At 50.1% G+C, this 26,217-nt stretch overlaps 1 protein-coding gene across 2 annotated transcripts; it reads left to right on the top strand.

Moving 5' to 3' along the window:
* The first annotated feature begins 261 nt into the window (after positions 1 to 261).
* On the top strand, positions 262 to 25,239 carry SREBF2 (sterol regulatory element binding transcription factor 2). Of its 2 annotated transcripts, none has more exons than XM_057430988.1 (19): positions 262 to 479; positions 4,600 to 4,986; positions 5,834 to 6,015; positions 7,188 to 7,328; positions 9,087 to 9,308; positions 10,278 to 10,392; positions 10,577 to 10,758; positions 11,508 to 11,700; positions 12,693 to 12,874; positions 13,539 to 13,812; positions 14,765 to 14,934; positions 15,145 to 15,313; positions 15,835 to 15,955; positions 17,487 to 17,596; positions 18,710 to 18,842; positions 19,375 to 19,543; positions 20,673 to 20,858; positions 21,753 to 21,864; positions 22,508 to 25,239. In XM_057430988.1, the coding sequence occupies exons 1-19, from the start codon at positions 398 to 400 to the stop codon at positions 22,726 to 22,728; spliced, it is 3,351 nt and encodes a 1,116-aa protein (XP_057286971.1). In that variant the 5' UTR covers positions 262 to 397; the 3' UTR covers positions 22,729 to 25,239. The 2 variants fall into 2 exon arrangements, with proteins under 2 accessions (XP_057286971.1, XP_057286961.1); XM_057430978.1 differs by having other exon boundaries at positions 4,600 to 4,989.
* Positions 25,240 to 26,217: the final 978 nt, after the last annotated feature.

Here is a 26,217-nt window from a genome sequence, read left to right as displayed (position 1 = left end):
GGGAATGGGATCCGTGCCCCGACGGGTGTCCCGCAGGCAGAAGCGAGACCGCAACTCCGGGCCCGCTCCACGGGTGCCCGCAGCGTGCGACTTCCCGCCTTTGTCACTCCCCCTCATGAATATTCTAATGAAGGGGCGGAGCACCGCATGCTAATCGCAAGCTGCTGATCGCTGACGCACCATCACACCACGCGCCGCAGCGGCCGCGGATTGGCCGGTGCCGACCTGGTCTCATTGACAACAAACCGCGGGGGGCGTGGCGGGGGGGCGGAGCCTCTGGGCTGTCGGGGCGGCCGAAGATGGCGCGGGGTTGGCGGCGCTCACCGGCAGCCTCCGCTTGAGCGCCTGCGGCGGGGTTCATGCGCCGGAGCGCCGGGCCGCGGCGGGGCCCAGCGCCATGGAGGGCGGCGAGCTGGGCGTGGAGAGCATGGACAGCCTGACCGAGCTGGGCGACGAGCTCACCCTGGGCGACATCGACGGTGAGCGCCGCGGGAAGGGAAGGAAGGAAGGGGAGGGAGCGAGCGGCGTGGTGGGGGCGTTGCTGCCGTATTTCTCCCCGGGCCCGGGGTGCTGGTTCCGCGCGGGGAGGTTGGATAAGTGCGTGGATCTCCCTCCGTGTCGTGTCCCCCTTCCGCCCCGGTGGGGAGCGGGGTGGTCGCCCCACTGTGGTCCCGCTGCTCGGGTCGCGGTCCCAGCACGCGTGGGGTGTCCCGCCGGGCAACGCTAGCCTGGCGAATGGCACGCGTGTCTCCCCGCGTGGCACGGGCGGCCGGTGACGGTTCCCACCCGGGATCGCCTCACAGCCGCTCCCAGGGGCCTGGGGGTCGAGGCTGTAATGCGTGTGTGGGGGTCCCTCCCGCGGGGCAAACAGTGCTGCCCAGGGCCCCCCGTATGTCCTCGGTGCTGCACGATGGCCGCTGTGCTGCCACTCGTGCCTGTGGGAGGCCGACCCTTATCCCCTTCATCGAAACAGGTGTAACTGATTAAATTTCACCTTCCCCCCCCCCATTTCCTTATTTTTATCCCAAAACTTCACCCATCGATGGCAGAGCTCAGGCTCGCTGTGGTTCCCACTGAAGCGCAGGAAAGTGAAACGCTCCCGTGCCGCGCCTCGCCAGGAGTTTCCCAAACAGCTCCTGAAAAGAAAACCCATTACAAATGTAATTTCTCGATGAGCTGTCTGCTGGAGACGGGGACCTGGCTCCATTCCGCTGCCCTGCTCGGCTGTAATCCCAAAGAGAGCTCAGTTTAGGGGAGCCGATGGCCAAAGCATTCTTATTTAGCAGCTGGGAGGTAAAACTGCAGCAGTGCTTTTGAATTTCTAGTTGTGATTGATCTGCACTGTGGAGGGGGGCAAAATGTGTACCCTCCTGCTTTTAATGTATCACATGTAAAAGCAGAGTCCCTTGTGAGAACATAAGGCGCTTAGTTATATCACTCTTACAGTTGGTGCTAACGAGAGGTGGTGTTTGCTGTGGTTAAAGCACCAAGTAATGACTTCTCGGGATCCATATGGAAACAGAGTTCTGATGAACGTGGAGCCACGGTGTGCCCGGGGAGGTGTGATTCAGAGCGATGAGTAACTGAGGAAAAGGAGCTTCGCCCTCCCTCCTCCTCGGCTCCCAGGGTGGATGTTCCTGGGGGGCGGTATATGGCAATCCTGCTTTTTGGGGGCTTTTTTTTTTACGCTCCATTTGTCATGGATCCATCTCAAGGTTTGAAACTTTGCGAGGGCTTTGATTTGGTTTCAGGTTGTCTTGTTGGCAGGTCTTGGTGTTCCTCTTCCCTCCAGGCTGAGGGACCCTTGCTGCCTGATTTTCATGCTTGGCAGTGGAGGAGGAGTGACACTGACTGGGTGGATGCACCAACTGCTCTGGGGTGTCGGTGTTCACCAGGATGCTGCTCCAGGATGGGGCATGAGGCTGATTGGGGGTTCCTGGTGCTGAGCTGGCTCTGCCTCCTGCCCCGGCACAAGCTCCCCCACCAGCCACTGGCAGGGCAGTGCTGGAGAGCGAGGCCTGAGCTGGTGGTTGGTATGAAGCATGTCTCGGTTCAGGGTGGATGAGTTGTTTGTCTAGGTTGGGATCTCCACCGCTTTCCATTCTCAAAGCACCACGTCTCCAGGAGCATGAGGAAGAGCAACCCATGTGCAGGAGAGCTGAGCCACTGCCTAGGAGAGGCAGCTAAAGCCCAGCACTTGCCTCTCTGCCAGATATTCTGGCCACTGGGCAGTGAAAGTGCTCGGTGGGTTTGGTTTCACAATACCTTATGGACACCTTTTAGCCTTGGTCTGGGCTGGGGTAGTTTCCTGCAGTGACATCTCGCTGTGTTAGGGGCCAAGACCTCTTCAACACAGAGGGTGTGGATGATATGGCAATGATGGGTTTACCACCGATAGTTGTTCTCCAGAAGAGACACTCTCCCTGTTCTCTGTGTAGGCAAAGGTGTTTTAAAGAAAGGCAGAGATTTGGATTTTGGGTGTTGCTGTTTCTCTCACTTTTGATTTTTCTTGTGCTGCTACTAGGAAAGCTCTTGGGCACTTTAAAAGAGGTGGGTTGGATCCTCTGGCAGTCTAATTCTTTAAGATTAATCATTAGACATGTTGCACTTAGTCAAAGTGAAGTCTGATAAAGATGTGATTTAACTCATGACAGCAAGAGTAGTTTCTTTTAGTAAGATATTCAGTCTGTATTGAACACGATGTTCTTTAAAACACAGTACTTGAAATTTGGCTCTTACACTGGAATTTACTTTTCCAGAGAAAATTGTGTCCTGTCCCCACTTGGGGTAGTGCTGTCTGGTAGTGAAATAGCAGTGCCATCAAATGAAGGTCTGGAGAAGTACATAGTTGGGAATATCAAGTTTATTGTGTTGAGGGTTGTTTGGGATGGTCTTAGCTACAGTCGGTTGGGGGGTGAAAAGCTGCTTAGTATCCACCTAGGTGTTACGCAGAAGCATTAAACAGCTCTCCTTGCCCCAGTAGGGTTTTTGGAAGTTTACTGAGGTGCTGCATTAAAAAAAAAAACTAAAATCTCTCATTTCTCTAGTTAAAAGTGGAGACAAAGTTTTGGTCCAGCTGGTCCCTGAGGGTGGCTGCTGCTCCATGCTGGGGAGCTGCGTCCCTGCTTAGCGTTGGGTTATAAATAGGTCAGGAGGACACATCCCCTCCCAAGCTTCTCCATGCAACAGACCTGAGTTCTTAGAGCAGTGGTCATCTCTGAGGGTGTGGAAAGATTGCTGTTGGGAGTAGTATCATGGAGGTAAAGCAACATGGTGAAACATTCATTGAGATAGCAGGAAGCTTGGAGGACAATCCCTTTGCTTTGCTTCAGGAGCATCAGGCAAATTGACTGTATAGCATGTGGGTGGCATTTTGGAGCAGCAGATGAATAGCTCTCTTATTGCTGGGACGATGTCCACGGAAACAGTGGAGAGTTTGCTTCTCCAAACCCCCTTCATAAACCACAGCAGTGGCATCTTTCAGGTTTGTGGATGAGAGAGCTCCTGGTCTAAGGAACCCTCTGCTGTATTTTTTCCTATAAACCACAAAGCTATTTTCTAGCTTCTAAACCCAAATTCATGATTTAGTTATAAACTCTCTGTTACGTTTGTGGGTTCCCTCCCTTTTTTTCCTACTTCCAGAAGAAAAACAAACATGGCTTTCAGAGAACAGTGGTGGAGCCAGTGCAGCCTGGGCAGATCCTGGGGTGGGGATGGATGTCTGACTCCTCGTGCTACCTCCCACACAGAACGGGGGAAGCATTCAGGTAGATTAGGTGCGTAATTGGATTACATTGGATTAGATGGAGAGAAAAAGAAGCTTCACTTATGAACAATGATCTCTTGGTTGTGCATTTCTTTTCCTGTGGGGGGAGAGCTGTAGTGTTGTGGTAGCACCCTCTCAATGTGGGCTGAATAAGTCCTGGAGAAGGTGGGATGGAGATAAACTGCTGTGCAGTGATTGCGGGCAGGGGTAAATAGGCAAAAAAACAACACCGAAGGTTATTCTGGTTGTTTAAACACTTGTGTGGATTTCTCCTTCTTTCAACACTTCTATAAGGTGGTGTTTCCTTTAGTGTGTTTTCTCCAGTTTCTGGTATGCTTGAAAGTAAAAACAAAGTTAAGGTGAATTCTTGTTCCATTTCTTCATTTTCCAGATACTCATTGGGGCAGGAAGGTTAGGGGGGCTGGAAAGCACCCCAGAAGCTGAGTGGGAGAAAGGTTAGTGCTGGATTTACAAAGGTGCTTGGTTTCTTCCTTCTGCAAGGGTTAGACTGGAGCAGTGGTGGAACGAGAGTAGCATTTTCGATATGTTGGAGATGGAGAAGTTCTAGTCTGTGCTTGGATCTTGTAGTCTGGGAAGGTGGTGGAGGAGGGTCCTGCCCTTTGCTCTGAACAGTGAGAGGCAGGTGGATGCTGGCCACCCCTCGGTTTCTGTCTGGAGGTGTTCAGTTGGTGTGGTATGTTCTCTGGAGGTTTTGAAAGACCCAGAGCTCCCTTCTGTTCAAGCACGCCATCATCCAAGTCCTGATGTAGTGGTGGGTGTCAAAGCGTGCGGGCAGTAAACCAGCACTGAACGCGTTTCCTTCTGTTTTACAGAGATGCTGCAGTTCGTCAGTAACCAGGCAGGGGACTTCCCAGATCTGTTCTCGGATCACTTGTGTGGCACCTTCCAGGGCGGCAGCAGCAGCAACGGCGGGACCCTGGAGCCGCAGCTGCAGCGGCCCTACAGCCAAGTGCAGCTCCAGCCCTTCCCGCCGTCCCCTGCGTCCCCCCAGCTCCAGAGCCTGCCTGCCAAAGCGGCACAGGCGACACCTCCGGCCCCTTCGCGCTCAGCCCCACTCCTGCAGCCCCGGCCCCCGCTCCAGCCCCAGCCCCAGCTCCAGCAGCAGGCTGTGATGATTGCACCGACCTTCAGCTCTGCTCCCCAGACCAGGATTATCCAGCAGCCCGTGATCTACCAAAACGCAGCCACCAGTTTCCAAGGTAGTGGTTGGGGTGCTCACAGTAAACAATGTCAGTCTTCAACCTCCATGACAAGCATGACGATCCGTGTGATGCTGCCCGGGGGGTGTCCCTTTTCCTGCCTGCTTGGCTTTGGAGTTGGGGGAGCATGAGCAGCTGTCATAAATGAGATCTTTTGTGTAGTCTCTTGCAGTAGTTGTCTTCTTGGTGCTCTCCTCTGTTGTGGCCTTCTCTCTTATGATTCTTGGGAGGCTTGAGAAAAATATGGCTAAAATATGGTTGTTGGCAACGCTGCCCTCCCATTGATGGGTGCTGCAGGCAGATCCACTCCTGAAGCTCCAGCCTGTCCCATGCGGCAGTCCAGAATGAAGGCATGTTTAAACTACTGAATTCTCAAGTGTAGTACTTGCATTGAGCAGAGGCACTTGTAAGGACCTTTAATGATGACCTGAGCTTCCTTTGTGAATGCCGGTTGTCTTGATCCTTTTCATTAGGTATTGATTCTTTACATGATGAGTAGAATCCTAGGGACCACCAAGATGAGTGGGAACGGGCAAGTGCTGGTTGGATGTACTGCATAATGTCACTGAAGTCATGAGTCCTGTGCTAGCAGAGCAGAGGTTTTTGACTATGTTTTCTCTTAGCTGATCCTCTGTGACTCCTGGGAAGCTTCTGTTCTAGGTGCAGCCTCCTCTTGCAGGAGGCACCAAAGGAGCTGGAAGCTTCCCAACGTGTGGGATGTGTTAGATGAATGCTGCCTACTGAGAAGCTCTGGGAAGAAGAGGAGTGAAGCTGGGAGTGTTCGCAGGCTCCGTAACAGAGACCTGTGTCTCTGGTCTATTTCTGACATCTCTGTTCTGCCTTCCAGTTCTTCAGCCTCAAGTCCAGAGCCTGGTGACATCCTCCCAGGTCCAGCCAGTTACCATCCAGCAGCAAGTGCAGACTGTGCAGGCCCAGCGAGTGCTAACACAAGCTGCCAACGGCACCATCCAGACGTTAACGCCAGCCACAGTCCAGACGGTCGCTGCACCACAGGTCCAGCAAGTTCCAGTAAGTGAAAATACAGAGTGAGGCAGGGATCCGGCAGCAGAAGGAATTGCTTTTGCGTGTCTGGTCCCGTGGCTTGCCAGGGAAAAGGTGGTGAAGCTTGTAGAGCTGGCGGTCCTCATCCTTGCTTTTGCACAAGCGTTTTTATGTGTGAGAGGTATTTTTAACCAGTCTGTGTTCCAGATGCATCTTGCTTCAAGTCATGTGTGAGAGTCCCTGTTACGAGCTATGGTGTGACTTCCAAGTAGTGGGCCACGTTCAGAAACCATTTTCACTGAATCACATGCATGACTAAACTTGGTCTGAAATATTTCTGTAACTTGGTGCTGCCAAACCAGATTGGAAACCTTACTTGAACAAGCTTTCTTTGACTTTTGCCTACTTCTTTGCAAGTCCACCACATCTGCAGTGTCTTATAAGGGCTGGCTGATACCGGAATGTCTTCTTCCAATTCTTCTGCTGCAGTTTCTTTGATCTTTTAGCTACTACAGTGTCATGTGATTTTGTTTTAAGACATACGGAAGACTTTTTCACTCGTGTGTGTCTTTGTACTGGATAAAAATGTTTGTGGCTAGGGGACTCTCTCCGTATGCCAAAGTTGCTCTGGCTCAGTTGTGTCATCTGCAGTGTTCTCCATATGTAAGAGTCAACAAGGTATTTGAAAAAATAAGAGCAAGCTCTATTAGGGCAAAATAACTTGCAGTTGGTGTGGGCCCGCTTGATATTCATGGTACGAATCCTTTCAGTGATACTGGAGGGGCGAAAGCTACTACAGGTATTTGCCTAAGTAAATGTGTCCTAGCCATGTTAGGCTCTGAGTACTCAACCAGTTAATACAGACAGCTAGTTATAGGTGTAATTGGAGAGGGGAAGGAAGCTTTTCCATCAGCTCTTTTGTGGTTTTTTTCATATGTGTTTACTTCTGGTGATTGGTTTGAAAACCAATGTCCTGGTGCTTCCTCTGCTCCCCCTCCCTCCAGCAGTGTTCAGAGTGTCTCATGGTCAGAGTTTGCATGAGGGTCTGACAAAAACCATCCAGGTGATGCAGGTGAAAGAAATACTCGCCCCGCTACATCCACTGATGAGTTACAGCTCTGGCATCACTTCTGGCTACTGAGATCAGCAGGGAAATACATACCTGCTCTCACCTTCACCTCTGACTCTTTTCAACCTAGGTTCTGGTCCAACCTCAGATCATAAAAACGGACTCTCTTGTCTTGACAACCTTGAAAGCGGATGGTAATCCTGTTATGGCTGCAGTACAGAACCCAGCGCTGACAGCACTCACTGCTCCCATTCAGACCACAGCTCTGCAGGTACCATATGGATGTTCTTCCTTCCTCACTGACCTGCTTTCCTCTTAACTCAGTGAGGAGACCTGGGCATTAGTATTCTGCAGTGGCGCAAATGGGAGGGGTTTTGAGGGCTGCTCTAGACACGTCCAGAGCAAGTAATACCCTGTTTCTGCCAAGGCTAAACACACAGATTGTACTTTCTTGGCAGCCTCCCATGGCCAGTAAGCAAAGACCAAGGGCATGTTTCTGTTTACCTTTTTCTGGTATTACAAGGAGAGAAACATGACCTAAAAATTCCATCCAGTATTTAACCTCTGGAAGATACTTGAAACTGAAAGCTAACTCACTCAGAATACCTGTGGAACGTTCCTTTACCCCTCAGTAGTGTCTAATAGCAGTATGTTGGATCTGATAACTGATTAAGCTGCTCTTCAGAGGGCATTTGCAGTGAGGACTCGGTGTAATCATTGGAGATAGCAGCTGTGCTTCATGGCCTCCACTTCTTATCAACTCTGAGAAACTTGTGCCCTCAATGACACATTTATTACAGTCTTGTACGTTCTAACATACCTCTGGTAAAATATTTACTGGGGAGATAAAATTGCACGTCTAGACTTAAGTTTTGACTTTTGTATAGCATGGTAGGCTTCGTATGTACTTGTTCACAGCCAGGCTGAAATCTGCAATTAACCTGATTGCTTTTAGGTGACTTTCATACAAAGATGAGGCTTTTGTGATTGTGTCTGTCCGATACAGAATCTCTAAAGCGTTTTGAACACATTGAAATTTGGTAGAAATTAGCCAAGGAAAGGTGGAGGATTTACATTCACTTATTTGTCAAGTTCCAGCTTGAAATGAAACTCGGTTGTTTTCCAGTATCCCAATTAGAAGACTCTTTCAGTGTCGGAATTACTCGTGCAGTTGCTCATGGCTAGTTTATCCTCACTTTTGTTAGTCTGCCTCTTGACAGAAGTACCACTTCCCTGATCCTTGATGTACTTCAGAGAACATGTGTAACCACCTCAGTCTCATTTTGCTGGATCAAGCAGTTTAAACTTTCTTTTCTACAAATGTGCTAGAAGCCGCTCTGTGCAACTGTTTTGGTGAGATTTGTCATCTTCTATCACAGAGTACATACTGCTTTAGTTTGGTGTAGATGGTTTATCCTACATCTAGATGTCCATGTTTGAGCTTTTCACACCAGTGTGTATCACTCGCTGTCTTAGTTCCTCATCTTAAGACCTTTTTATAAGTTATGGATCTTTTTTTGTCCATTTAATTGAATTGAGCAACTGCAATGCCCAAGCCAAGGATTTTTTTCCATAGTCATGTCCTTTCTAACACTGCCTTTACCAGTCTGGAAGTAGCATTGCCTGTTGCTGATTCGATGACTTTATTTGTCCACTGAAGAGGTGGATTTGGACACTTGAGGTGTAAGGATTGTAGGAACAACAAGGAGCCTTGGTTCATTTCTCTGTTTAGTGGAGGAACAGAGCATGGTAGAAGAGTGTTGATGCTCTTGGAGAACAAGCGATGTTCTTGCTCCACAAGGACCAGTATGGGAGGCAGAGTAGCAGACTTTTCCTGTGTTGCTGTGCCAGTACTCATGCGAGCTGAGGTGGATGGCATGAAACTGTCCTATCTCTTCTTTTCTGAGCTTTAGAAACTTTCCCTGATTTTTTTTTTTTCTTTCATTTACTTCCTTTTTTCTTTTACCATCGTAAACCTTATCTAATTTGGTCAACTGTTTGTGACACTTGTTACGCATGGTCTCTGTAGACCCTCGTTGGGAGCAATGGGACCATTTTGACCACAATGCCAGTGATGGTGGGACAAGAAAAGGTGCCTATCAAGCAAGTCCCTGGGGGTGTCAAGCAACCAGAACCACCTAAAGAAGGAGAGAGGAGAACAACTCACAACATCATTGAAAAGCGTTACCGGTCATCCATAAATGACAAGATCATTGAGCTGAAGGACCTTGTCATGGGCACAGATGCCAAGGTAAAGATGTGGAGTAAGGGCAAATCTAGTGTCATAAATTCTTTGTCTTGGGGTGCTCGTTGCTCTACTAAGTGAAGCTGTTGGGTACGTGTGACTTAGTAGTATGCACACATGTACTGGGATAAGGCTGGTGTCTTATCCTTGCTATCAGTCACCTGTGTGATGGAAAGCTTGATAATGGTATTCAGGAAGGTATTCACCTGTAAAATGCTTACTGTATTGTGCTAGTGGTGCTGTTTCTTGAAAATGAGCTACATTATGTGTTGGTTCTTTTGTTAGGCCTAACTTACATAGGCCCTCTACGTAGAGTATCCAGGTGGATGTTTTGATAACTCTGCCAGACCAGAGCTTGCTTAAGTTTCCTTTTCCATATAACTCCAGTAGAGATGAGGGTTTACAGAGTTTTCCAATATATTTCCTTTAGATATTGAGTAGTAAAAACTATTTGCTCAGATATTAGAAACTTCTCACACCATGTATTCAGGGTTGCTCCATTCACGTTACCTCATGCTGGCAGAGCAGGGAGTAGTGTTGTTGATGCTTTGCATGGTCTCCGCGCACATGCTTGCGCTAGTGAAGTCACCTCCTATTGCTGGGTGGAATTGGAAGCTTATGTTTTAAAATCACTGGTAGTGTGCAATGGCTTCCTAGTACTTTGGGCTTGTGTTTACAAGTTAACCTGTCTGCTGCTGCTGGAAGCAAGTGGGGATGGTCATTTATCATTAAACAGTGAATGATGGTTATGGTCATTTCAAAACTATGGTGCTTTCGACAAACCTAGATGTGAGCTCTGTTGTAATTTGGATGTTAATCTGTTTCTATTGCACTTTCTTTGTACAGAATGTGCACTTTTTCTCTCCACTCTCTCCATCAGCACATGATACAAAGAGCTGTGGTATCCCTACAAGGCAGGAGTGACCCTTTGATGCTGTCTATGTAAACCGCCTTCTACGTCTTAATTCCTTGCAGATGCACAAGTCTGGAGTCCTGAGAAAAGCCATTGATTACATTAAATACCTACAGCAGGCCAACCATAAGCTGAGGCAGGAGAACATGGTTCTGAAGCTGGCTAACCAAAAAAACAGTAAGTTGTGGAGGCTCTGCAGCAGGGGGAGGGGACACAGCATAAATGTTAGGATGCCTCTTGCAGTTTCTTATCCTTGACAGAGGTTGTATTGATGATGACTGGTGTTCGGTGTCCAGTCTGAGTGATGCTGGCAGGATGTGGGATCAAGAAACATGTACATAATGCACTCTGATTTTTACAGAGCTGTTGAAGGGCATTGACCTAAGCAGCCTGGTTGACAACGATGTGGATCTGAAGATGGATGACTTCAATCAGAATGTGCTGCTGATGTCTCCTCCAGCCTCAGACTCAGGATCACAGGCTGGATTCTCTCCCTATTCCATTGATTCAGAGCCAGGAAGTCCACTCCTTGATGATGCAAAGGTATTCCTGACTTCAGCTGTCAAATTCAAGGCATGTACTTCAGGAATATGTAAGGGCCAGAGTTTAAATTCTCCCGATTCTCAGGAGTAGAACCAGCAGACATCTGGCAAGCAGATCTGTAGGGGACAGAGATCCCTTGTAAGGACGAAGAGGTGCATTGGTGTGTTTTATCTGTTCTTAAATGATTGAGACTACTTCCTGAGCTGTATTATCTGAGCCATACCTTAGCTGCTAGAAGATCTGTACTTGGCCTTCAGCCCCTGTAGAGTCTCTGTGGACTTACAGTGCATGTTCATGACCTGAAGAGCCCATGGTTTTCCAGGGATGTATATATATATCTGTCCAGTGGTAAGCAGGAGAACTTGGAAATGGACGATGACATCGGCTGTGGTTAATGATACGCTTAAGTAGCCACAGTAACAAAGCTGTTAGCTGTCTTTGGCTGAAGGTTAGCTTTGTGGGTATCATAGAAGAAGTAAAGGCAGTAAAGGTTAATCCTAGCCTAACCCAGGGATCCAGTTAATGGTAACTTAAATAACTGGGAGCAGAAGGAAGGTGAAGGCACTCAAATACTTCAGTCTTATCTTACTAAGCTAGGGAAGGCTTTACTGGAGTTCTTGATCTTGATCTGAAAAGCAAATTTTAAAATGTGTTTTGGTTCTCCTTTTTCCCTACTCCTCCCTTGGCATAAGTATTTTTTGTTCTGTAAAATAAGCAGGTTTTTTCTCCTTTTTTTGACTCCTTTGAAGGTTAAAGATGAGCCTGACTCTCCTCCTGTGGCCCTTGGTATGGTGGATCGCTCTCGCATACTCCTCTGTGCTCTCACATTCCTTTGCCTTTCCTTCAATCCCCTGACATCCCTGCTGGACGCCCGAGGAGCCCCAGAGTCTGACAGCCTGGTGCGGCATGGCTCCAGCAGGACCGTGCTGACCATTGAGTCAGGTAAGGAACCTGGATAGTCTGGACCACAGGAAGTGGCCGGGCTTACATGGTCTCCCTAAAGACCTAAAAGCTGTCATCTGCAGTGACAGCTGCAGGTTGCGAGGTGGACTTTTGGTGTGGTTCAGTGGGATGGGTTTGTATGCTCAGGGAGTTGTACACCTTTGTTTGATGGTTGGGAGGGGTAGTGCAGGGCTGGGTATGGGAGGAGAGCCAGTGAGAGTGCTTGGACCTGGTTCCAGTTTACATCCACATTCAGCGTTGTTATTGCACAGAGCCAGACATATGTGGTGAGGGAGGGGGAGTACGCACTTGTAGCCCAGCAGCCTGGGCTCTCGGGATAGACCCTAGAAAAGTAGTTCAGAGTAAGGAGCTTGCTCCTGTCCTCACCAGTCCCTGATGCATGTTAACTTTATATTCGTTTTTAAGGTAACTGATTTTTGTATCTTAATAAGAAAGTAATAGGTGAAGAATTACTTCAGAAACAGTGTTCTTATGGGGTCTTGCAACTGTCTTGTTCAACACACTTGTTCCATAATATTCATAGTTTGGCATACAGCAGCTTCGGGGGAAGGCAGGGGATTCTGCAGGCATGCTGTCATTTCTGTGACTGGTAAATATGCTTCCTTAATTAGGATCAGAAAATGAAACTGAAGTAATGTGTACGGATGGGTGTATTTAATAGAAAAATCAGAATACAAAGTACTCTAGGAGAACTGAGCACTGATGCAGTTTGGTTTGTGGATTTTTTTGTTGGTTTTCTTTTTTTGTAATCTTGGTGTGTAAAAATCACTACTTTTATTTGGCTGGGAATGTTGTGGCTTGGAGTTTGGATGAAGAGCTCTAGATACAGATGTTTCTTGATTAAACTGCAGCCTTTGCAAAAGTTGATACCACCTGTGGCAAGCATAGCAAGACATCCTGGGTCTTCTGTTGCTGGGCTTTTAGTGTCCAGATTAACTCTTACCTCTCCTTGTTTGGGATGTCCATTGCAGATGCGGGTGGCTGGTTCGGATGGATGATGCCCACGCTGATCCTGTGGCTTGTGAACGGGGTGATTGTACTGAGTGTGTTCATAAAGCTCCTCGTGCATGGAGAGCCAGTGACCCGGCTGCACTCCCGGTCATCGGTCACCTTCTGGAGGCATCGCAAGCAGGCAGACCTGGATTTGGCACGGGTAAAGCTGACTTGTCGTTTTGCATCAAGTGCATCCTCTAGGAGGGGGCTTGGATAAATGTTGCCTAGTGAGACAGTGGCTTGGCATTTGCAAGAGTGTGGTATTTGAGTGGATTGTCCTGTCTGATTCCAGAGTAGTTGTTGCTAGGTTGTCTTGAGTGGTTTCAAGATAACCTAGCACCCTAGACTTCCCTCAGCCTAAGATAGCAGGGCTGGATGTCAGTATTGGAAGAGGCTCCTAACTTTTGTCCTTGTCCCTTGCTGCTGCATCTTGTAGCTGTCTCCACAGCAAGGTCTTGGATTTTGTCCAGAATCTGGCTTTTGCTGTCTGCTCTGTCTGCCTGCTGTTCTCCAGCCTTTTACAAGTTCTCCCTATTGTTGAGGCAACATTTGGCTTTTGATGTGGGGGAACTTCAGATTGTTTGAGAAGGCAGGAAGCTCCTGTCACCTAGTGCTGATGTGTCTCTTGGACAGTGCAGGATCAGACCTGTGTGTGGAAAGATATGTGTAAGGCCAGATTTGAAGCTGGTGTAAGTTGCCTTCATCTTTACCCTCAGCTAAAGATGTTGTTGTAGCTTGCACATCAGCGTGTCATGTTCTCAGTGCCCAGGAGTGTCTCTGTGATGGTGCTTTCGTTGTTGAACCCTTTCTCATGTTATTTGCAGGGGGATTTTGCCGCAGCTGCGTCAAACCTGCAGACTTGCCTGTCGGTACTTGGCCGAGCACTGCCGGCTTCCCGCCTGGACTTGGCCTGCAGTCTGTCCTGGAACGTCATCCGTTACAGCCTGCAGAAGCTGGCACTGGTGCGGTGGCTGCTAAAGAGGACTTCTCATCAGTGGCGGGCAAGGGAGGCCGCTGCAGGCTTCGAGGACGAGGCCAAGACCAGTGCTCGGGATGCGGCTCTAGCGTATCACAAGCTCCATCAGCTTCACATAACAGGTAGGAGCAGAGGTGAAGGATCTGCTGTCCTCATTTTGCCCTATGAGGAGGTTCAGAGCTGATCCTAGAGGATACAGGGAAAGCACTGCGGCCTCCCTTCTCCAGGAGGGCTGCTGTTGGAAATTAGCCTGACAAATTTCAGGAGCCACTTCCTAGAGTACAGCAGGTTTAAGCAATAAGAGAGCTCTGTAAGAAGGGCCAGAGAACAGCAGTGTCTCGAGTTGGGTGTTCCCTAGTCTGCACAAATGGCTGAGTTTTTCCCAAGCAACAGTTGATAGAGTCCAGTCACTTTTTTGCTGCTGTTACGGGCTTGTTTCATTTGTATCAGTTGGGAACGTTATATGGAAGCAGGGGCTGAGGTTAATTGCTGGAAGAACTTAAATTTCCGAAGCTGTGCGGAGCGCCATTTGGTGTTGATAAGCTTTGAAAATCCGTGTGCACATGTACTAAGGAAGTGCTTGAATGTTGCTTTGAACGGCTGTTTTTGCTGTTTCCTTGGCAAACCAATTTGCAATGTTAATAGGCTCCAAGCACATCAGAAATCCACGCTAAACAACTTCTGCCTAATGCTGTGTGAATTGTAGCTATGCCACCAGGGATAAGAAGTCATCCTTAATATTGCCTGTGTAGGTACAGATGGGGACTGCAAAGGAGTTTAGTTTTAAGCTAGTGACAGATAGCAAGACAGGTATTACTGATGATTTTATCCTAACTGGTTTAGCTGTACAAGGCTTTCTCACGGTAGATACCAGCCTTGGTATCTGTGGAGGAAAGACTCGGTTATGGTTGTTCCGTTGCCTGACTACAGAGTAGGCGTATGTGGTTGTAAATTTCTCATGTCAGCAGGTCCTTCTTGTCTCTCCAGGACAGTAGCCCTGCACGTCATGGCAGTATTTAGCAGCTGTCAGCACTTCACTAAGAATTAACACTTTTCCTTTCCCTCCTGGTGCAGGTAAACTTCCCTCCAGCTCAGCTTACTCAGGCTTGCACATGGCCCTGTGTGCTGTGAATCTGGCTGAGTGCGCAGAAGAGAAGATCCCACCCAGCACAATGGCAGAAATCCACCTGACAGCCGCGGTTGGCTTGAAGACCCGCTGTGGGGGCAAGCTGGGCTTCCTAGCGGTGAGTTGTGGTCTCCCATCACACCTCCAAGCAGAGCTCTGGGAAGGCCTGTGGGCTGGCATTGCTGTAGCTCAGGGCAACTGTCAGCACAATAATCACAGTATGGTCTGCAATTATGATACAAGCTGTAATTGTGATATGACCTTTGTCCCTGGTGGTGTGTCTCTTTCCCTGGCTGCTGTTCTCAACCTTAGCCTCTCCTTTCCCCAGAGCTACTTTCTAAGCCAGGCTCAGAGCCTGTGCAGCTCGGAGCGGAGTGCCATTCCTGACTCGTTGCGTTGGTTGTGCCACCCGTTGGGACAGAAGTTTTTTGTGGAGCGGAGCTGGATGGTCAAGTCGGCTGCAAAGGAGAGCCTGTACTGCACCCAGAGGAACCCTGGTGAGGGCCGCTTGTGTCCCGAGTGCTTGGCCTCGTAGCACTTTGACCCTGGTTATCTCTCCACCTCTGGGGCAAAAGAGGGTGTCTTGTTTGAGAGCATGCTCTTGTATGTGGACTTGACAGGCAAGAGGGGCTGTGGAGCTGAGAGATGCGTCTTCAGCCTGCAGGACCTGGCTTTCCCCCTTTGGATACAGCGCTGTGTCATTATGCTTGTGCCTTTATATGCTGGAATGCAACCTGAATGTGGCCGTGAATGTCTGGGGGGTGACTTTGGGGTGAGCAGTGTCATATGGCAGAAGTGCTAGAGGGATATTTGGCCAAAGGCTGCAGCTTTGTAAATGGATTAAAGGGGTGAAAAGGCCCTGAAAACTTAGTCTTTAGAAATCACTGCATTAATTCCTCAAGTATTTCCCTCTACTTGCTGTTCTTCCTCCCATGTTTTAATTCTTCTTTTCAGTTGTATTGAAGGGTGGCTGTGGCTGTATGCAAGTGAAGTGGTTTGGTTTTTATTTCATCTCTAGCGGATCCTATTGCACAAGTTCATCAGGCATTTTGTGAGAACCTGCTGGAGCGAGCGGTGGATTCTCTTGTGAAGCCTCAGGCTAGGAAAGAGATAGTGGAACAAGAGGAGGAGGAGCCATGGTAAGTTTACATGCTGGTCACAGTTGCAGGTTCTGGGCAGAGCTCATGACCACTGTCTGAGTGCTCTGGGGCAAACTGAGTGCTTAGTCCCTATTAAAGACTTGAAATGACAATGGAAGTCTGGCCACCACAGCTTATTACAAGAGTGAACTCTGCCTCTTTGTATTGAAACATCCAAAGTCAGAGGTGAACCTGTGTGTAGTAAGGATTTCTGGTGTCAGCTGACACAGTCCTGATCGATTCCTGAACTGGAAGAATGGCGCCTTCTCTGCTGTGACAAAGTTTAATGTTCAGGAGTGCTAAACTCAGGGTGCACATACCAGCAGAACAAATGTGCAGGGCTGTAAAAGCATGAAGGTCTAGTGTGTCAGGGAGTGACCCTCCCCGCCTGCCCCCCCCACCTCACTGTCTTATGCATGAGCATTCTCCTAGCTGAAGAGCCACATTTACCAGCAGTGGAAAATCAAACTGATGAGTTGCAAGTGATGATGTTGGCCGAAATTATCATTGCCTCTAAGCTCTGTGATCGAATGAAAGGGGCTGATAGGTGGGAATTGAAGCAGCTTTTTGTACAGAACCACCTTTTTCCTAGACTCCACAGGACATGGAGCCCCAGCCTTTGCCAGTAATTCAACACTGCTTCTAGCTGATACCCAGATATACTGGTGCCAAGCAAACACTATGCAAATATATGGGAAGCTCTGTAAGGCTCCTGTCCCCAGAAAGTGTGGGTAAAAGCCTCAAATGGGAAGATAACCCATCATTTCCCTCTGTAGGGAAAATACTGCACGCTTATCTTATTTAACTTCCTTTTGTTTTCAATCTCATGCCTAGCATCGTTGTCGAGCAGCAGTTCAGTCTAATTGTACAGTACAGATGCTTGTGATCAGATGCTGGTGTTGATGATGAGATAAAGTAGCAGAGTTTGTATAAGTGGGGTGGATTTGCAATATGCTTGTGGGAGTCGTGTTTCCTCTTGGGAAGGACTAGCTTTAGTAATACAGCAAGCTTTTTTGCCCCCCTTTAGGGGTAGGACATCAACATCTTCCTCTGTAGCATGTCCCAGGAAATTAGATCATTGCTGCGTGTGCTGCTTTTTCTGACCAGCACTGTGAATGCGTTGTCACTTGTGTTCATATGTATTTGCATATATGCAAATAACCCCTTGCAGAAGAGTAGTTCAGCCACTTTTAGAGGCAGTGATTGAAAAGGAGCCTGTAATCAACTTGTAACATGTGCAGCATCTCTGAGGCTGAGATGAGGTTTCTGGAGTTGACTCTAGTTCTGTGCCGGTCCCCTTGCATGGGGAGGTGTGAGGCTGCTCCTCCTTGAGCATCGGCCTGTGCGCTTCCATTCTCAGGGTGGTCTCTTCAGTCCAGCAGTGTTGTGTTTCCTATAGGTCTTGAACTTTCTGCTGCTTTAAGCGGTCAGCACAGTTTAAAAATGCCTTGTGACTGCTAAGAAGTGCTTTTAGGCCCTGGTATCCCTTGTGTGACAGCATAGTGAAGGTCCACCTTGCTTCTTGTTTCAGTGAGTTCTCCAGTGCCATGGAATACTTGAAACTGCTCAACTCTTTCTTGGACTCAATGGGAAGTGGAGCTCCACCTTTTGCCAGCACTTCTATGCTCAAGTCTGCCTTGGGTAAGTCTGGCAGAACCGAAGCTGTCCCAGCTGCAGGAACTATTGCTGATACCTGTCCTCTCTCCCCCCACCACCTCTCAAACTCCATGCAGGGAGAAGGGCAGCCCTTGGAGTGAGATTTGATTGCTGAGCAGCAGCACACCACAGTGTGGTATGGGATTGCATGTTCAAGCTGCACCCTGAGCCCTTACCTGAGGCCTTGCTTCTGGCAGTGCAAAGTGGGAGGAAGGGTGTAGCTTATAGACAAGCACAGCACTGTTACCATTGGGATTTTTCCACTTAATGACCTATTGGACACAATACAGGTTGACCTCAATTTCACAGCAGCTGTCCTGCAGCCCTGGCCATAGGCAAGTTCTGGGCATATTTTAGGAGGCACTTGCATTTTGGTGTGACGAGATACGTAGACTCCTCTGAGCCGTGCGCTCATCTGGGCTTGGCTGGTAGCAGGCTCCTGTAGTATTTGTCTTGCTTAGTATTGGTACAGGCAGCACCTGGCAGCTCACTGGGATGCTGATGGAGCTTTGGAGACACATGAAATGTGCTGTACCTATAATGTGTAGAGCAGAAATACAAGAAAAACTAGACATTTATTTTTCTAGGTTTTTTTTTTCTGTATAAAGGGAAATCTATTTTTGTGCAAATATTTTAATGAAATTTAAAAGCAGGTCAGAGTAGCAGAGCCAATGTCCTTTGGGCCTAGGTAAACTTCGGGAGGTTTTGCAGGGGGTGTGAAATAATGGAGGAAGTTATATCGGAGACCTGATTTAATGGCTTGATGGTGATTAGTGCCAAGGCACAGTAAATATGAGTGGAGCTGTTATTTTGGGGTGGTGAGTGGAGATTGCTGTTGGGAAGGGAGCCGACAGGTTTCTAGACTAGTAGACAGGTTAAGTCCTTGCTGACAAGGTACAAACTCGGCAGCCAGAACTGCTTGCAGTTAGCGTAGGGTGTTTGCCTGCTGTCAAGTTCCCTCGTGTTCTTGCAGTACATTCCAGCATTGAGCTGGATGGCTGCATTCCTGTGGGATCCATTTGGGCTCATTAGCATCGATCTCAATGTAAGGAGCCGGGTGTCCCCTCCGAGGCTGCAGCTCCAGATTGTGTTCCGCAGGCCCTGACGTGGTGTGCAGATGGTGGTCAGCAGCGGTGGCGATGGCAATTGGTTGGCTCAGAGGGGACGATGCAGCCGTGAGGTCGCACTTTGCCGAAGTGGAGCGCATGCCGAAGTCCCTGGAGATGTCCGAGTGCGTAAGCCTCTAGCGACTTCCAGGCTCCTTTCCCTTCTAAATGGGGTTGCTCTTCCCCTAATGCTGTCCTGTGGGGCTGCCCCTACCTGTGCTCTGGAGCTGCACGCCTCTCATGCAGATGTGCTCAGAAGTTCACATGTAGGTCAAGGCATGCAGGGTGATATCAGAGCTGCGGACTGGAAGTGTCAGAATCACTTCTTTAGGGATGTCTTTTGGCTTTGTTCTAACTGCACAGCCTGCCACCTTCCAAAATCAAACAGAGCTAACGCACTGATGGAAAGGCTGGTGTCACTTTCTTGGTTCTTTTGCACTAAAGCACCTTTGCAGTTTGCTTCCATCTCTCTGTGTTTGTGTTTCTGTAAGAGAAACAATTCCTATCTTTCTTTCCTGTCTAAGAAATGATATCTCTGCTCTTGAAGATGGAAGGGTGAAAGCTGATGCTGGTTACTGCTTGAGCTCAGCTTCTTGAGCTGCCCTGTGGCAGCCTGACGTGGTACTGCTTGAAATCAGCACTCTCTTTCTTTTCCAGGAATGCCCTGGTGAAAGCCACCTTCTACGTGTGTAAAGCCATGCAGGCCTCGCTGTCTGGGAAAGCAGATGGACAGCAGAGCTCCCTGGGTCACTGCGAGAGGGCCAGCAGTCACTTATGGAACAGCCTCAACATGAGCAGCAGCATCTCCAGTGCAGTCCTCAATAATGTAAGAGTTGCAAGCCTGAGTTAGCACATGGTTTGCCTTGGTTTTAAGGTTGATCTTGCTGCGGGTATATAATTTCTCTGTTGTATCAATATTCACCATTCATCCTGTGTCTCCTGGGAATAGAGAGAAAACTTCTTACCTTTCCTTGCAAAGGGCATTTACCTCTTTCTGCCTCTGCTGTACAGAGGAGCAGAGCTGCGGGTAAAACATTGTTTCCTGGTCATGGTCTCAGATAGCTGAGCTCTTGCTCATCTTCTGCCAGTAGCTGTCACCCCTTTCTGGTGCTTTGACCATATCAAGTTTGGCCCATTGATATCATCCATCTCCATTCTGTAAATGAAGTTTCTGACACCTGTAAAGCAGGACCTCATTATGTTGAGTCTGCTGTCCCAGGCAGCACTCGTGAGTGTTTGAACCCTTTACCGGAAAAGTGGCACTGTGCTATTTGTGTGGGGCTTATTTCTCTTCTTTCCAGGATTACCTAAAAGTGGATCTTCCCTTCATGCCATGTGGGACACAGTTCTGGTTCCTTCCATCTCTCCTGGGTGGCAGCTGTAGTGCATTGTAGTTGCATTGCATGTTGTGGCAGTAACTGTGCAATGTTTCTGCAGTGCAGTACAGAGGCACTCTGCTTCTGCAGTGTGGGTAGGGTCCCCTAAGAGCAACTAGGACAGCAGGCAATGCTAGGGGGCAGCAGCAGATGGGGAAAAGGGATTCGAGCTGTGTCAAGACTGCCTATTTATTCTTCTGCAGGTAGCAAGGCTGTCTTTACGCTTTACCCTAGTTAGTATCACTGTTTGGGCAGGAAAGCCTTTGCAGAAGGCCGGGGCATTGCTGGTGCAATATCCCCTTGGGTCGAGGTCAGCCTTGCGGAGGTGTTGGACCTCCTTGGGCACAGCTTGGTGCTTGCTCCTTAGGCTGGACCTCTCAGTGTCGGGCTCCAGAGATGCCGCTTGGGCAGAAGGCAGAGCACTGCTCCCCAGGGTGCATCGTGGTGGGGATGATGTGTCTGGGAGGGCCCCTGGGAGGGCAGGAGGTGCTGTGTCTGCAGCTGTGTAGCACAAGGCCTGTTACTCCCCTGATGGGATGTGTTAATAAGCATGTGTGCCCGGGCGCCCGGCTCTTGCAGATGATCCAGCTGCTGGCCTGTGACTTGCTGCTCTCTCTCCGCACCAGCCTGTGGCAGAAGCAGGCGAATGCCAGCCAGGCCCTGGGTGAGACCTACCACGCCTCGGCCCCCGAGCTGACGGGCTTCCAGCGCGACCTCGGCAGCCTGCGCAAGCTGGCTCACGGCTTTCGACCTGCCTATCGCAAGGTGATGCTTGCCTCCCCTGCGTGCTTAGCTGTACTCCTTCCCAGGGGAAGCCGTGGCCCCTCACAGTGTAGGGTGTATGTGGGCTTGGTTGGTTTGGATGCTTGGGGTGGGACGGTCTGCCACCGGCAGCCTCCATACTTGGTGGGTGATGAGGGAGGTTCCCATGGGAGTCTGGTGCATGTCGGGAGATGTCTGCCTTAGTTTCTACCTAGAAAGCAATCACGTCTGTACTGCCAAGCAAATACCGTAGCATTCTGTCCTGTAATGGGGCTTCAGGCCAGGTCAGTCCCTCTAGTGCGAGTGGGAGGCACACTTGGCCATGTTGGCTCTGCAGGTAGCCAGGGGGGATGAGATGCCTTCTGCACCTGTAGAGCTTAGCCGTACCCCCTTAGCTGTACCCTGGCACTTCCCTGGGGTTTTTCCCCCGCTTACGTTCTTCTCTGTCTAGTTTTAAGCCTCTGTAGAGGAAATGTCGTATAATAGGACAACAGAGTTGTGCTGGTGTTGTCCAGATTCTGGATTTCAACGTTTGATACCGTTATTGGAGTGCTGCACTAGCAGCCTGGGTGAGATGCCCACCTAGGCCACAGTGCCAGGGTTTGCAGTCCCATTTTTCCACCCTGTTCCTGCTCTTGTGCCTCTCCCTTTCCAGGCCACTTGCTGTTATGTGTCAAAAGCTTTTTTACTCCCTCACGGTTGCCCTGACCTGCAAATTCCCCAGAGACAGGTGGGAAGATGAGGGAGGAGTGTGGAAATGGGTCTCTGCTGTTGGCAAGGCATCAGTGCTCCGCTCTGGAAATGCGGTGGGAGAGGGATGACACACGCTCAGCACCAGCATCGCCCCTGTCCCAGCTCACCTCTCACCCTCCATCCCACCTTTCCTTCCACTTCCAGGTCTTCCTCCATGAGGCCACCGTGCGCCTGATGGCAGGTGCCAGCCCTACCCGCACCCACCAGCTGCTGGAGCACAGCTTGAGGCGACGCACGCCCCAGAGCAGCAAGCAAGGTCAGCCACAGGGGCCCCACTGGGAGGGGGCAGTGCTTGGGCAAGGTAAGGGGGGCATAGCAGCAACCTGCAGCCTCTCCTCTGTGTCTGAGGATCAGGATAATGATCTCCCATCACCCTATGGCTCACGGTAATTCTTCTGCCTTGATCTCTGTGAGCTGGCTAATGTGAGCTGCCAGACCTGAGCTGGTGGTGTCAGTGAACAGACTTGAAAACATTTGTCTTTGTTCAGCCGCACGTGCCTGAAACTTGGCAGTCTGGAGTTTGGGGAGGTCAGTGCAAAAGCAGAAGCCAGGAATCCTAAAGGGGAGAGCCAAGAGACATGGTAGTGATGGTAAAATGCCCTGGGTGTTTAAGAAAATGGGCAGATGTGTGTGCTGGTGCTGGGATTGAGCCCTGGGAAGTGAAGTGAAAGGGACCATCTCTGTAAAAGACAGGATTGCCAGTCCAGCTCAGACTGTTCTCATCTGCTAGCCTAAAGGAGCTGCCTGGGGGTCTGCTGCAGGGTGCCCCCCACTCTAGGCACAGCCGATGATGCCAGCCAGAGGTGCTTGTGCTCAGTGGTGCCAGTCAGGGGCCCACACGGTGGGGTTTATCATGCAGGTGGTAGCTTCACCCTTCACTTTCTCCTCATTGCCTGTAGGTGAACTGGACACCCTGCCAGGCCAAAGGGAGCGAGCCACAGCCATCCTGCTGGCCTGCCGCCACCTTCCCCTCTCCTTCCTCTCCTCGCCGGGCCAGCGAGCGGTCCTGCTGGCTGAGGCTGCCCGCACCCTGGAGAAGGTGGGGGACAAGCGCTCCTGCAATGACTGCCAGCAGATGATCGTCAAGCTGAGTGGGGGCACGGCCATCGCTGCCTCCTAATGCCAGCATGGAGCTGCCTTGTGCAGAGCCTGGTTGACCATCAGCCTGGACTGCCCTTCTGGAGCTTGTAAAAAACTAAAGTGTGAGGTTAGGGCTGTGCTGGTGGGGTCGTAATGGGGTGGGAGAGGGAGGGTTTTGGTTTTGTTCTGCTTTTTTAATTGCCCCAGGTTTAGCTTTATTAGCCCCCTTGCTTGTTCTCAGGCACTGGTGCAGGAATCTTGTTCAGTTGAGGTTTTTTGCAACTGTGCCTGGGGCTATTGGGAAGTGCTGCCCCAGCCTGGAGCCCCCATCCCTGCTGGGGGGACAAGCCCGCACACCCAAAGCATAGAGAAGTGGCACATCCCGTGTCTGTTCTCAGGGGCATCTCGTTCCCTTCCCAAACACCTCTGTGGTAACCTTTGGGAAAGGCAGAGAGTCTGCTCAGGCCTTGCCCCCTGCGGTTGCTGAGGTCTGGGGCAGTTCCCAAGAGATGGGGGGAAGGCAGCAGCTTTCCTTGAGCTGTATGTGAGGAAACTGAAGCCCCCTAGACCCAGTTTACAGAGGTGCTCTGGGAGTGTTGCTTGGGGCCAGTACTGCCCAGCAAATTTACCTACGGTTTTTATACAGGTTTTTTTATAGGCGTGTTTGTGGCTTTACAAAAACATAGGGAACGATGCAGCAGATTTCCCTTCCTCTCCACTTCATGCATCTCCTTCCTCTGACAGCTGCCTCTTTTTTGGCAGGGGACTGGGTTTGTGGCAACTCTACAAGCAGAGCCCTCTAGAAGGCTGGGGCACCCTGGGTCGTCTAGTGCTGGGTGGCAGCAGAGGTGGATGTTCAGCGCCCTGCACTCGGTGTGAGGGGTGGGTGCTGCTCTGGTGCCTTTTTGTTCATGCAGAAGCAGTTTTTAGGAACAGAGTTTTAATTTTACTCAGCTCCCAGCCCCAGAACTTGTGTTCAGATGTTTCTCCTTCCCTTCTCCAGCTGCTCAGCAGCTCTGGAGCTCCAGCAGGGACTCGGAGGCAGTGGTTCCAGGGATGAGTCTCCCAGCTCTGTTACCATGACTATTCAGAGCACTTTGACTTATAGGTGATGAATCACCTGTGACTTTCCAAGAGGGGGAGGCAGACTGGTGACAGGGAGGAAACGGTTTGCCGCCTTCTTCCCTGCCTTTCCTGTTGCATCTCTCCAAAGAAGTGAACACACTCTTGTGTGTGCAAATGTGGAAACCAGTCTTTGGCAGGTGGGCATCCCTGTTTCTCCCTGCAGTAGCTGGTCTGTGCTCTGTGTCAGCATCTAGAAGCACTTGGATATGGGCAGCAGCCCAGTCCAATGCTGTCCCAGTCAGGCCTGTGCAGCCTGACCCCTGCAGAATCAGACTGGGGCAAGAAGCTTCTGTGTGCATCCACATTTTGCAGACAGGTGTGAGAGCTTGAACTCCTTCCAAGTTGAGGGGAAAGAGACGGGGACTTGTCTCACTTGCACAGGGTCTTTTGGCATCTGGGCTGGGGATTTTGTGTGCTGCAGCATTGAACACAAGTGATGGTGGTCCTGGAGCTGCTTGGCTTCAACAAGGTGGAAGCTGCATCCAGGAGAAACTTGTTTCCCAGCAAAGCCCTTTCCCAGTGACCCTGGGCTATAGCTGCAAACAAAAGATGCTTCCCTCCATCCCCCACTTTATTTTGGGAATAATATCTGGTGGACACCCTGCTGCAATGGCCAGGAGCCTGTGCTCCTCACCCTACTGACAGGCTGGGGCATCCCTTGCTTCCCAGTGTCTGCAGCTGGATGGAAGCTCATCCCTTTAAAGGGAAAGAAGGTTGCTCTTGGGTGTCTTTGATCAGTTTGGGTGGGTCTTGATTGCCCATTCCTGAGTTTCCTAGCTTACTGGTGATCTATTTTGGGGGGTGGATCGCATCCTTCTAAGTGTCTCTCAGAGTGTCTTCCTGGTGGTTGTTTTTTCCTAAACCAGAGAAACTCCTTACCTGGGGCAACCTCCAAGTTATTTCCCTGGGTCTGGGTGCAACACGGGGGAAGTTTTGTGCTTTAGTAAAGTGGGGGGAAGTAAAGCTTCAGGAAAACCATGATGCTGAGGCTTCACTTGCACTAAGAGTGGACTGTGATCTGGGCTGCAAGGAGTACTGGTGGGGCTGGGAGGCTGTGGGGCATGATTCACAGAGGGAACCAGCACTGCTGGTTCTTCTCTACCCTCCAGGACCAGGGGTCTTTTGCCCTGTTTTTTCTATGCTGTTCATCAGTTTTGCTGCCTGTCTGATCCTACACCTTTTTTTATACGTGTGTGTGTGTGTATATACTGTAACTTCTTTTTTTGTTTGTGGGTGGGAGAAAATTGTTTTATGGATTGTGTGAAGAAAATCTATTTATCCACATGGAGGTTGGAGTAGGGATGATTTGTGATACGAGATGCAGCTGGTGGTGGGGAGGTTCCCCAAGGAATATATCTGCTGTCTGAAAACCCTGTGCCAGGGCTCCTGAGCATCTGGTACCTAATAAAGGTGAACGTTACCACCACCTTCTGCCTGCCCTTTTTCTTTATAACCCTCTTCATCCTGCCCAGCAGCTGCTCTCAAGCATCGGTGAGCTTGAACCACCCTTCAGAGACATTCAGTCATGCAAGTGCCCCAGGAAGCTGTCACTCCTCTGTCTGGATAACCTGGGCAATGGAGCTGTATGGCTCGCAATGAAAAACGCCCCTTGGTGGAGCAAGTGTAGTGTCTCTGTGCTCCTTTGGAAGCAACCCAGGGGGCTGATGGCTTGAGCAGGGCCAAGTGAGGCAGAGCTGGGCCAGAAGCCTGCAATTTTGAGAGCATCTACATTCGTGGAGAGCTTTTACCTGACCTTGCTTGGAACAATGTCCTTTTACTCCGTCTCTGGTTCTCTGCTCCCCCTGGTAAAACTGTCAGAACCATTAAGCTTCAGGCAGAGAAGAGCTGTTTGGTTTTCATGTAGCTGCTCAAAGGGTTGTTCAGTTGGCTCTGGAAGCACTGTTCCCACCACTTCCTCCATCCGGGGGTGTTCCATGGCGGGGAGCAGGCTTTGCACCCGAAGGAGCTGGGGTTTTGGGAGCAGCATGGAGTCCCCCAGCCAATCCATACCAAGGCCATACAGTTTAATGTAGTATTTATTGACAAGGTGGAGGCTGAGGCAGTGGGTAAGGGGAGGCTGGGGAGGGAAAGGGGCTGCTCTGGCTCTGCTGCCAGCACCAGGACAGTGCTTTGAGGCCGTTGCTCTTCCCCGACTTGCTCACAGGAGCTGGGTGGGGGTGCCTGGTCCCGGCAGGACGTGTCCCCCATCCCTAGGGGCTGTGGTCTGTCCAGCATCGTCCCCTGAGCAGCGCGCTGCTCGTGTGCCCCGGCACAGCCCCTTCATGGAGAGGCTGGGCACGGCTGAAGCTTGTTGCCCGGATTGCGAGCCTGCCCCCCGGTGCCTGCTCTATCCCCGGGAGCGGGAGGGCGGCACATCCGCTACCACGTCCGGCCGCTGCAGCTC

This window comes from Pezoporus wallicus, unplaced genomic scaffold, assembly GCF_028554395.1.
Source record: "Pezoporus wallicus isolate ANWC-B61680 ecotype Strahan unplaced genomic scaffold, APGP_CSIRO_Pwel_v1 scaffold_3294, whole genome shotgun sequence".
In the NCBI taxonomy this organism is placed as follows: domain Eukaryota; kingdom Metazoa; phylum Chordata; class Aves; order Psittaciformes; family Psittacidae; genus Pezoporus; species Pezoporus wallicus.
This window is presented reverse-complemented; position numbering and strand designations above follow the sequence as displayed.

Bases quoted from the DNA above. Each gene is read 5' to 3' on its own strand.
- SREBF2 (XM_057430978.1), top strand. From the start codon at position 398: ATGGAGGGCGGCGAGCTGGGCGTGGAGAGCATGGACAGCCTGACCGAG. The intron at 15,314-15,834 runs GTGAGGGCCGCT...TTTCATCTCTAG, and splicing joins CTGCACCCAGAGGAACCCTG to CGGATCCTATTGCACAAGTT. The intron at 17,597-18,709 runs GTAAGTCTGGCA...TGTGTTCCGCAG, and splicing joins TATGCTCAAGTCTGCCTTGG to GCCCTGACGTGGTGTGCAGA.